Source organism: Chaetura pelagica, unplaced genomic scaffold, assembly GCF_000747805.2.
Source record: "Chaetura pelagica isolate M959 unplaced genomic scaffold, ChaPel_1.0 scaffold453, whole genome shotgun sequence".
Classification (NCBI taxonomy): Eukaryota; Metazoa; Chordata; class Aves; order Apodiformes; family Apodidae; genus Chaetura; species Chaetura pelagica.
Genome location: NW_009952879.1, coordinates 954,496 through 966,122, shown reverse-complemented (window position 1 = coordinate 966,122; position 11,627 = coordinate 954,496). Strand labels below are relative to the sequence as shown.

Below are 11,627 nucleotides of genomic sequence, written 5' to 3'. Positions count from 1 at the left end.
ATTAGCTTTCTATTTAAAAATCTTTCCTTTGGAACATATCAATCTAATGTGTCCATAGCACCGTTAACAACCAGATACATTGTTCAATTAAATTACAAAATGAGCTGCTAAGCCCTAGTTATGTTTCTTGTTTAATTTACATTGCTTTCTGCCTATCTGGGGAGATTCGAATTACAATATCCCCTGAACTTTAATATGTACTATAATTATTTGGGTTGGGATAGGATAATATGGCTGTCACCTGTAGAATTAATGGAAGCAATTTCACAAAATATTAAACATAAGACAGCATACTCAACAGATTAAAATAGTACATACACCTACTTTTTTTTCCAGATAAATCTTCTTCATGCAATAATGCTGTGAAGTTTTTTCAGGCTTTTCTGTTTGTTTTGAAACAGAGATCATGTTTGTATAGCACAAACAAATATTAAAAGCCACCCAAAACACACTAGCCTCGTGATCATCAGCCTGTTGATAAAAGATCCAGGGACAAACACCACAACAGGAGACTAAGTTTGCTCATTTTGTTCTAAGAGATGTGGCATTTATTCTGTTGAGATTCAGTCTTCAAGCTTAATGGCAATATGGAAAACAAAGCTAAAGCAATGCTCCCTTTTCCTGTCAGCCACTGAATTTTTAGACAGCCCATCCTTAGCTTTTAACTGTGCTTCTGCTATTATTCTTTTCCAGTTCTCAAAACACACATTTACATGACATATCCAGTCATTTCAGCAGAGCAGAAAGCTGCATAGAGTTATTAATAGCTCTTGCAAGTTTCCTAGGTATTTAGTGTAGTGCCACTTCCTGGAAAATAGGTAGGGAACAAAGAATGGCAATTACACTTACATGGACCTTTATGACCATTTCATCTGCACAAACATTTATCTTGCTGTACTTTATTATCTTCTGCACAAGACAACTGTATGTGGTATTATATAGTACTTATTGACAATTAAAAAGATTATAGTAGATAAAGTGTGATTAGGTTTTATTGTTGTTATTCACAATAACTTATTATTAAGAATTTTTTTCAGTGCCTTGTAAAATGTTAAAATAAATGCTATTCTTGTGCAGCAGCATTCTCCTGCTATACCTGCAGTTATACTGTAACACTGAAGCAGCTGCAAGAGACCCAGAAAGTAAAACAGACTTTAAGCTGAAATGGTGCTGACTAATCTGTCCCATTGTCCACACTGTCTGAACACATAACCAAGGACAGCAATTTAGACTTTCTAAAGACCTTGTGCCCTCACTGAAATCAATGGACAACCTAACATCCCCTTACTGTAGTTAGCAGCAAGGTAAGCTCTGTGTGCCTTGTACATGGCCCAGCACACTGCTGAGGGTTGGTCTGCTTGTGTGTTATAAAGAATTGCTGATTGAACAATGAAGCAAGAAATGAGGAATTCCAATGAGTTTTACTGTGCAAGAGTATGATTATAGGATATGTCAGTATCCCCATACTAGCTTGTTGCAGCTAATAAAAAAAGAGAAGATGTAGGTGAAAGGGCTTCAGCTTAGCATACAGTAGTGAGCTATGCCCAGGGTCTCTGGGAACCCTGGGGACACAGACCAATCCCTGTTGAAAACTGCCTTAGAAAGCTTGTTTAAGTGCAGTTTCCCCACCATCCATACCCCTTAGGTAGGATTAGCTGGAGGATGAAGTCAACATGCACTACAATCCCACCCTGACTTTGCTGTGTGCTCATTTTGCTCCATGAATCCATGAACAGCTGACACCCTTGTAAAACAGCATTATCATCTTCTGTGACTGATTTATAGGTGAAGGCTCTCCTTTATCAATTTTGAGGATTTATCACCTTTTGTTAGTGTCTGACATGGATCAGTGCTAAAGCACGGAGAGCTGAGGGAAACATTAAACTGCTGCTTTGCTTACTCTTGAGGATATTAATTTGTATAAATATAATTCATTTACATGTCTTATAAACATATAATTCTCTCTGTTAAATTTATCACTGTAAATATCTAAATTAAATTTAATCCATTAAATTTTAAGTTATATTAAAAAACCCTGTAAATGGAGAACGTTGCCAATAAAATGTAGTAACCTTGCCACATTTATAATGTTTGAACTGCCTCAGAAGGATGAACCTAACAGGAGCAACAGAAACATAACAGCATATATCAAAGGGACAGAAATACTGTCAATTCATAGGTAAAAACTGAAGGCTTTGATTTTTACCTGTCTCCTGTATAGCCAGCTGCACAGATGCACTTTCCTGTCACGGGATCACAGTGCCCTCCATTGTGGCAGGGACAGTCCTGGCTGCAGTTAATTCCAAATGTTCCAGGAGGACATGGCTGTGCACACACCAGCCCCTGGTAAGGTTAGAGAAAGAGCAGTATTTCAGCCAACATTCATAATGCAATACATGTCTATATGCAGTTGGATATTTATCATGCTTCTTGCTAAAACTGATTTTTTCTGTTTAAGAAGGGCTAAAGACAGCCTCCAAATTCTGCTACAAGAGTAAGTGCCTGTCTGTCCTATCTCCAGAATGGAATTTTCTCACCATTGTACTCATAATTCTCTCCTTTGGATCTTGCCCATAAACTGCAGCTGGGGTGGCAGGATAGTCACTGTCCCTTGAATAGATGCAGAAAGGCTTGGGAGAGGTTAAAGGCAACCAAAGAAGGTTACAAAGCTGGGTGCTGGTGTTTGGTTGGGGTTTTTTTTGTTTGTGTGTTGGTTTTTTTTTGTGAAGTAGGGAGTCAGAAAAGTTGTTGGACCTACTCTGGATAAGTGTCATAGAGTGAACATTTGGGAAGCAGGGGATTGTTGGAAAGGCTGCACTGGAAGGATGAAGTTCTGCTAGTTGTGATAGTGATGACCTCCTCTTTTCAGACAGCTCCACCTCACCCCTAGAAGACCAAATTCAAATGCTGGAGATGTCCACCTCTTCAGATCCTACCTACTTCATTCCCTCTACCCTCATCCAGACCCCACACTCATAAAGCAGTCCAGAATGGCATCAGCCAGTGCTTTGCCTAAGCCATGGAGGAGACACAAAGGGGTACCAGAGCCTGGGACAGTTGCAGAAAGCCACCAGTAATGATACAGTAGCAACCTAACTCTCCCCACCAGCAGCACAGCAGCCTTTTGGCCAGAAGAACTGATTTTGAAATGGAAAATCTGCCTAATCCCTGGACACTCACTAGATGCATCCTCCAATATCCTCTTAGCTCCTTATCCCCAACCTTGGAGACATATCTCAGCCTCTGACCTGTTTCAATGCACATCTTGATGGCTACTTCCTTCCCTTTTTTTATGTTCCCAGCCCTCTGCTCTCCTGCCTCTTTATTCCAGTCCACCCCAAATCCTTGTTGCTGACTCCCTTTTAGCCCTCTCATTCATCTGGACCCTAATCCCCATGTTTGAGGTGTCTCCTCCTTCCCTTCCCTGCTTAACCACCCCTGAAAGTGAAGAAAAGACAGCTGGTCATTCTTGGTTGTGCACTCTTGCACTACTCAGCAGAAAAAGCAATTGCTGAGCAAGCCTTGCTCCATCTGCCCAGCCCCAAGGCAAAGAATCCTTACCACGGGTTGTGTCCTTGGAGAATTTATCTGCCAAGCTCAGGTGGTTTTCTCCTAAGTATCACATAATGTCCCCTGTCAAGTATCAAGGCCTTACAAGGATTTCCCTAGACTTTCATAGAAGTTGTATGAATATTGTTTCTTTTCTGTGAGCAAACATAAAATCTGAGGCTGGCACCCAGCTGACTAACTTCAGCCAAAACAAGTCTGGCAGTGCTGTGATGTGAAGATGGGGTCCTATAATGGAAAATGTTTGGCAACTGTAGCAAGTGGTGCTGCCAGTGCCAGGCAGAGTTTGACAGAACCAGTGTTTTTCTGTTCCTAGTATCATTTTGGTTTAATCCCTCAGCAGTCTTTATTTCCCTAACCAAGCCCCAAGGACTCTGAGTTTTGAACAAGGCACACATTAGACAAAACTTACAGAAAACATAAAATAGGAATATAATGGCTGCTTTCACTCCCTGGGGTTCTTGCTCAACAGTTTGGGAAGTTTAGCAGTATCAACAGCCCTAAAGAGGAGAGGCTGCTCTTCAATGTAATAATGAAACAGACACTTCAAGCCTTTCCTACCAGTGATAGGTGGCTCCTTTGCTGTGCAATAAACAGGTTGGCCTAAGTTCAAGAACATTCAGATTACAGTGTTAAAAAACTGGTGTCTCTGGACTTGAGTAATGCACAACACTATATATCAGAAAATGTAAGTACCCATTTATCTTGATAATAAATACTTCCTCTCTTCACGCCTCAAAAGGAACAGGATTTCTATCAACAAATGATGAGAAAGCAATACTCTGTGATGCATCCCCCTGGAGCCAAGAGAATCTTTAGGCATAGTTTTTCCATTAATACGTACTAAGGGAACCCAAAACATCCCTCTCTGAAGGATCAAATGTCAGACCAGCGTTTGCTGCTGCTTATACATCTAATCAGTAAAGTTCACCCCATCAGCACCTTTTTTAAGACCCTGATCTCATCAGCTTCTGCTTTTGACAATGCTTCCTATTTTATTACCATTTTGTAGTCTAGAAAAGATGTTTTTCTGCTCCATTTTCTCTCACACCTCCACATTTAAAACCCACAACAGAAAGTAAAATAGACAAAAATACAAACTGCAGTTGCTTCATAAAGCCCAGAGGCAATGAGAAAGAAGTGATTAGCAGAATGTGTTGTATTAACATGGCACCATGATGCAGAAACTTGAGAATGGGATCCAGGACCAAACAGGGTGTGTTACCAGTGACAAATGTTTTGTACTGTAAGGAAAGATTGCTGCTTTCCTGAGCATGGGGATTTAGGCCTTCAAAAGTGTTTCTGTAAATCTAACTTCTCCCCTCACTTCCTGGAGAGCATTTGGAGAATTTAATACTGCAAATGAGAAAGATGTGTAGAATTACACCTATAAATTGTTAATGAGGCCCTAAAGCAGCCACCCAGTAACTCCCACAGCCAGAAAGACATGGAAGTGGAAATCCAACACCATAGTATGCTGGAAGCCACATTTTGTTGACTAGTTCAACAATATATTCTGTTAACCATCAACCTCTTGGTGAAAAACCCATGGGACAGTAGAATCTCACAGAACACAGTTGATCTAACTTTCTGTGCTTCTGGGAGAGTCTGCACTGGGTGGGAGGAAGCAGGAGAAAAGAAATACTACAAGTAATAAAAGAACCAGGCTTTGAAGATGGCAGATGCAAGGAAGAACCTAAGAACCCTAGAATTTCCTCCTGTTCAACTTGTTGCCTCCTCTCCCATATCCCACAGGCAAACAGGCCCCTAAGGGAGCTGACTTGCCATTAATAAGCCTGCTCTTAGAGAGGATAAAAGTCTCAGCTCATCCAGCAGCAATAAAATCCAAGCGGATTTGCACTTCTATAAATCCAGGGAGAATTCTCTCCTTCCAACATGATGGTATATTTAATACATGTGTGCAGTCTCAAGTCTTGAAATCAGCAAATAAAATTCCTGACTGTCCGTGGAGTGAAATAAAATGAATGCTGTCCATTAAGCCCATCTCTCTTGCTCGTTTACAGCCCACTCATGTCTCACTTCCCAAACCATTCCAACCACCAAGAGTTAAAAATACAGCACGAAAAAATATTTTTCTCTGTGTATGGAATTACCAGCTTTTCATTAAAACCCTGGAGAGACCCTTTATACTTAAAATCTCAACATTTATAAGCCGAGTGCTTTTACTTATAATTTCAGTTTCTTTCCCCAGAATACTTGATCCCTCTCTTCAATTTTCAGTTTTGCTTGTTTGAAACATCAATTGCTAACTCCAGGGTTTCTCTGGGGACACGGCAACCAACAACAGAAAGTCTCTCTGGGCCACTAAAAATGCAGAGAAGAAACTCCAAGCTGTAAGGAACAGAAGTGGGCCAGAATATATGACCACTGATGCTTTACAGCTCCAATGCTGTGGTTCTTCTTTAGGGTCTATGCTGCATCCTAAAAGACCTCTAAAAACTTGCTCCTCTATTCTGATCTTCCTATCTCTCTTTAGTGATCTTTAACTTTGCAAAAGAAAAGTCCAGATAAAACAAGAGGTGATGAAGAGTACAACAAAACAACTCAGATCCTCAGAAATACTGGCATACAAAAGACAAGAGTAGGTGAAAAAAATTCCCTAAAAGTAGTACTAGTTGAAGGTAAGGTGCTATATTCTTACTTAAGCTTCTGAAAAGTTTTGTCTGCTTCATCATTTGAAATGGAATCACCATCACCACCTTTGACATGACTGGCCAAGCAAGAGAGGCTCTGACTCTCCAGCTGGAGAGAGATTTTCCATACACAGCCTCAATAAAAATATGGGCAGCAAAGTTCTTCTCCCATGTTGCTGCCCAATGGCCACCAGAATCTCATTGTTGGTGCTTTTTAACCAAAATTAGCTGTGTGATGAAGTGGAGGCAGCAGTTGCTGTACTAATATAAATGACCAAAAACATGTCTCTCAGCCCTAAAATATTTCAACACATTCAAGGTCCACATGAGACGCAACAGCTGTATGATGATCTTCAGGATCTTCCATGCATTAAAATAAAAAGTCACAGTATTTGTATGCATTCAAATCCAGCAGGATTGCCAAAAGACTAATTGTCAGATGCAGGAAAAATGCCAGGAAATTCAGTACAGCTAAATGGTATGTGGGCCTGTGAGACTTGGCAAACCCCAAGAGAGTTAATTACTACGTTATTGATAAAGTTGAAGACTTCAAAAATGTTTGGCCTTGCTTTCTTGACACAAAGGATTAAAGGTTAGGCCAATTTGATCTCTCCAGTGCAATTCCTGATGCAAGCAAATCTATTGCAATCAATGGGAACTACGCCTGAATAAGGACATGACATGGGACCGGTCTCTGTGTATAGTCTTGCTTTAACAACTGCATGAGACACTAAATTCCCTCAGGCTTTTCTTTCTCCGTTTCTCCTGAAGGGGAAAGAGGACAGTCCTTTCGACAATGCTGAGCTTTGAGCTTTCTGTCCCACAAGAGGACACTGCCTAAGGGTGCAGGGAATATTCCAAGGAACTGTAATGGACTGGTGGCCTGTCTGTGAAAGCACCATGCACTGGTGACAAAGGTGGCCTCAGTTTCAGAACTGTTAGAGCCTCATGACAAGAAATAGCATCCACACATTACAAAAACACAGGAAGATGTCTGCTGAGACAGTGAACAATTAACTTCCTATTCCAGCCTCTAAATGAGGATGAGTATGAAGAGCGTACGCACCATCCACCCAGGAGGACAGGAGCACTCTCCCGTGATGTGGTGGCAGACGCCTCCGTTCTGGCAAGGGCAGCGCAGTTCACACTGAGCTCCGTGGCTGCCGGGGGGACAGCGCTCCTCACAGCTTTGGGAGAGACAAGGAACAAAAAACAAAGAGCACATTTAAACGAACTTACAGGAGATGGGGAGGAAAATCCACAACACAGGTCATCATGGGAGTCCTTATGCAAATGATGAAACCTCAGTAAGTCTCAACTGGTATTACCAAATAGCAAAGAGTTCTTTCTGCTTGGGTTATTTATGTGCCATGGATCCAGCCCAGTATGGCTGATGCACGTGTGTAATCTTTATGCAAAGACCAAATTCCACCCCTCTCAACTGGACTCATATCCATTCAAATAGCTCAGGAAACTAAGACTTGCAGGATGAAGCCCTCAATGTGAATTATGTGACATGGCAATAAGCTGCAAATAGATGAGAAGGATGGGATTAAAATTATTGACATTTCTCCAGTCACAACTAAATGTTAACATCTGCAGTGTAAAATGGACTGACAAGACCTCAGCAACATTTAAAGCCTATTTAAGTTCACTGGGTCTCTCTCAGTACTCATGGGAGCCAGTGTGAGGCTAGTCCCTGCAAAAACAAGTGTCTCTTACATTTGCACACTGGCACTTTTCAGCATCACTTCTTTCTCTAATCCTAGGTTCTCAAGCTACAGGAGGTTCTTCCCCTGACTGTCCTCTGATGAGGATGTTCATACAACACATAGGTGGCTGACCCTGCAAGTACTTACTGCTGAGAACTGATATATTAATGTTGATGGGACCAGTCCTACCAGTAAGCAAGGTCTTTAGCAGTGAGTGGTTCCAGGCTTGAGGTTGCAAATCTATGAGGAAATCAGGTTCTAAGTAAAATATTAAAAATGTTTATCACTTATTTATGAAGGTTAATACTGCCTGTTTTTTTTCCTGTCTACTTCAAGCAGATCAACAAATAATATTGGACAGCAGAAGTATTAAATCAGCTGTAATAAATCTCCAACCAAATTCAGTGACTAAATTCTCTCTTCTCCTTGAATAATTTTGAAAATGTAATTACTTTTGGAAGTACTAAAAGATCTCTAATGAGAACTGATGTTACACTATGGGTAATTTTAAACAAGGAACTATTGCTTGCTGTCCTAAAATTAATATGCAGATTTTGTGAATCCTACTGGTAAACATTCAGTGTGGTGGATGGGGATTTAGCTACATGATTCTCTTTAAAGTTAATAGGAGTCACACAGCTAAACCCCTGCTCACTATTCTTAAAATGTACCCCCTAGATAATAAGCTAATATAGTTAACAGCAGCGCTTCCTCAGATAGATGGAAAGTCAAATATATTTGGGATAGTAAGTCCCATTTGATACTGCACTGGCCTGCTAATGAGTGAAATGTCCAATCACTTACAAAACAACTCTAACTTGTTTTGTATTCACATACTGAAATTAGGAACAGATACAGTTGTTGTACAACCTGGAAAACAGAATGGATTTTTAAGTTCACTTTAGCAGTAAATTTTATTATGCAGACAGGTATAATTAGCAATAAAAGAACTTCCCATTATTTGGTCTCTCTGAAATTTTGTTACCTGACTTCCGCAAAGACAGACTGTGCAAATTCTGCCAACTACTCACTGCACTAAAAGCGGTCAAAGCAAGGCTGTTAAATGATGCAGAGTTAAATACACCTGTCATTGAACTTACAATACCCCCGTGTACCCAGGAGCACAGTGACATTCTCCCGTTTTATGGTCGCAGGTCGCTCCGTTGTGACATTGGCACAGGAACTGGCAGCCCTTGCCGTAGCTCCCCGGGTCACAGAGCTCCTCGCAGCGCCAGCCTCGGAACCCGTCTGCGCAGACACAGGCGCCCGTGATGGGGTTGCAGAGAGCTCCGTTCTGACACTGGCAGCGGTTGCTGCAGTGGGGTCCCCAGTGGTCGCTGTCACAGCCTGCAGGGCAGACAGGCACATGCCAAGATATTAGCAAAGCGCTTCACCCGGCCCTTGCGCCGAGGCTGGCAAGCAGGCAGGGGCACTGCTGGTACCAGGAGCTTTCTAAAGGGCTCTCAAACTTTCCCCAACTGCCCCCCACCTCGCTTTAGCATGCAAGGAGACAACAGCACTAGTGTTATACTACATTTGAGGACTTGTTTAACACCCTTATTGGATCAGGACCTCAATCTTTTAATATCCTGTTTCTTAGTGCTCTTAGATAGTTGGAAGGAATGAATTTATAGTGGAATTAGATGCAGAGGATCCCATCCTGACTGCAGTGTAGTTAATGGCAGGTCGCATTGCCAAGCAAATCCTGTAGATTCAATAATGTCATAAAATATTGTTTCTTTGCACTGTTTCCGTGAGATAATATACAACATAATATACAACAAAATACAACAATCTAAAGAAGACTGTCTGCTTTGATGACATTTTTTGGTTGTTTTGGTTTTCTGGGGTGGTTTGTTTGGGGTTTTTTGTGTTGTTTTGGTTCTCCCTGGTGTAAAGAGGTCGTAGAGAGTAACACTGGAGACAGGATTTAATGAAGCTGCTTAAAACAGGCTTAGGGATGAAGGTCTGGAGTGTATATGTCAGGTAATTTCTGTGCTGGTAATAGTGTGTACAAGCATTACAGTAGGTCCCCGGGCCCCATGGACATTGACATGAAGGGGCAGTTCCCATAGAACGCATCAAAGCACAGGGAGAACCTTTCACGTGGCAATCCTGCCTGATCCCTTCTGGCTTGTGGACCGTAGGCAGGATGAGAGAGGGAAGTCAGCGTAACAGAAAACAGCTTGATCCTAATTTGCTACAGAAGTGCAATTAACACCTTCAAAATGCTCATGTTACCTGTATATAAGCTAAACAGCTCAAAGCAACCACCCGTAAGTTAAGGTTCCCTCAGGGTCAGCAGAAAGCCAAGAATTCCTTCAGAAGCCCAACCCTCTGCTCAGCAGCCTTTCGACAGAGCTGTGCCAAGGGTGAAGAAAATCACCCACCTCCTCAGACCAGAGTTGCTGGCAAAGTGTCTGATAAAGACACAGCTACAGATAATTTTCCAGGTGAATTGGTTTTGCTCAGATAAACTGTTTCAACTATGCCAACAACAACTCTTCTCCAGGTGTGAAAACCCAGTGCCACGCAGAAAGCAGGGGCAGCCCCAGCAAGAAACCAACCCCCAGGTGACACTCACTGCTCCCCAGGCCTGAGCCGCTGTGTGCAGACCTAGCAAGGTGTCCTGGCTTGAGAAAACCATGATAAAAAGCAGCTAGGCCGTGACTGACCCGAAACATTCCCAGGAATTCCAGCCCGGGAAGCTCCCGGCGGGAGCGGCTCTGTCTGTGGGGAGCGGAGGACGGGTCAGGTGACCCGAACGGACCAATCACGGTGCTGCTGCGCAGAGTGCGCAGCACAAAATGGCTCCTCAGAGAAGGCGCCTCTGGCTGCGGGGCTGGGCCTGTTCCCCCTGACCTCCCCACCTGAGGGGTGCGGGTTCCATATTTGTATCTATTTCTGTGTAATTCACCATCATTATTACAATCTTATTATTCCATTAAGCTTGCTCTTAGCTTTTCTTTCCCCGACCTTAAAGTCTTTCTCCATCACACCCATTTTTATCTTCCCCTGGTAGGACTGCAGGGGATAACAAGGAGTATCTGCCACCTGGTTATTGGCTAAAACTGACACAAAGGAAATGCAAAGCCCAACCAAGCCTGAAGCTCCTCTTAAGTTTTTTGGATTACTAGATCTATCAGTTAATTTTGGCAGTATTTTTGTCCTCATGGGTCAGTCTGAGGATACCTCCCAGAAAAAGAAAAGACTTTACTCAACTGGCAGTGCTCCTTACCAATTTACAAACTTGTATTTCATGAGCAACAGTGTTGAAGGCCAAAATAAATCCATGAGAAGACATTTCCAATGTTGCCAGAAGGATCTGTAGGGTCTTACAGGGTGTGTCCCCTGCAGAAAGCTGAGCATGCAACATATCCCCCTGCATAATCCTGCTTGTGCCTCACACGAGATAGTTTATTGCTTTGCCTCATTTTTCCCACAGCTGTAAATAGGGGTGATAGTTCCTCACTAACACTGCTGGGAGCCAAGCAAACAAAATCTTACTCTTTATAAGTCTTAAATTATTACTGAGAATCTGTGGGAAGAGATGATCTATCTTTATTTCACGTAGACACTCAACAAGTCTCTTCTAAGCCTTCTGGGGCAGGGAGGAAATCGGCTGAAGCTGATGGAGTTTCCCTGCAATTTCCCTTCCAGAAGTACTGATTTGTTTTCTGCAGAACTTGAACAG

General features: G+C 42.2%; 1 protein-coding gene across 1 annotated transcript in view; it reads right to left on the bottom strand.

The window, feature by feature from the left end:
* Positions 1–11,627, bottom strand: part of MEGF11 (multiple EGF-like-domains 11) — a 200,643-nt gene that overhangs the window by 92,655 nt on the left and 96,361 nt on the right. The window contains exons 6-8 of the mRNA XM_009995285.1: positions 9,034–9,280; positions 7,288–7,408; positions 2,207–2,343 (exon numbers count right to left, since the gene is read on the bottom strand). Of these exons, the coding sequence (XP_009993587.1) occupies positions 2,207–2,343; positions 7,288–7,408; positions 9,034–9,280 (505 nt within the window). The remainder of the gene's footprint in view (positions 1–2,206; positions 2,344–7,287; positions 7,409–9,033; positions 9,281–11,627) is intronic.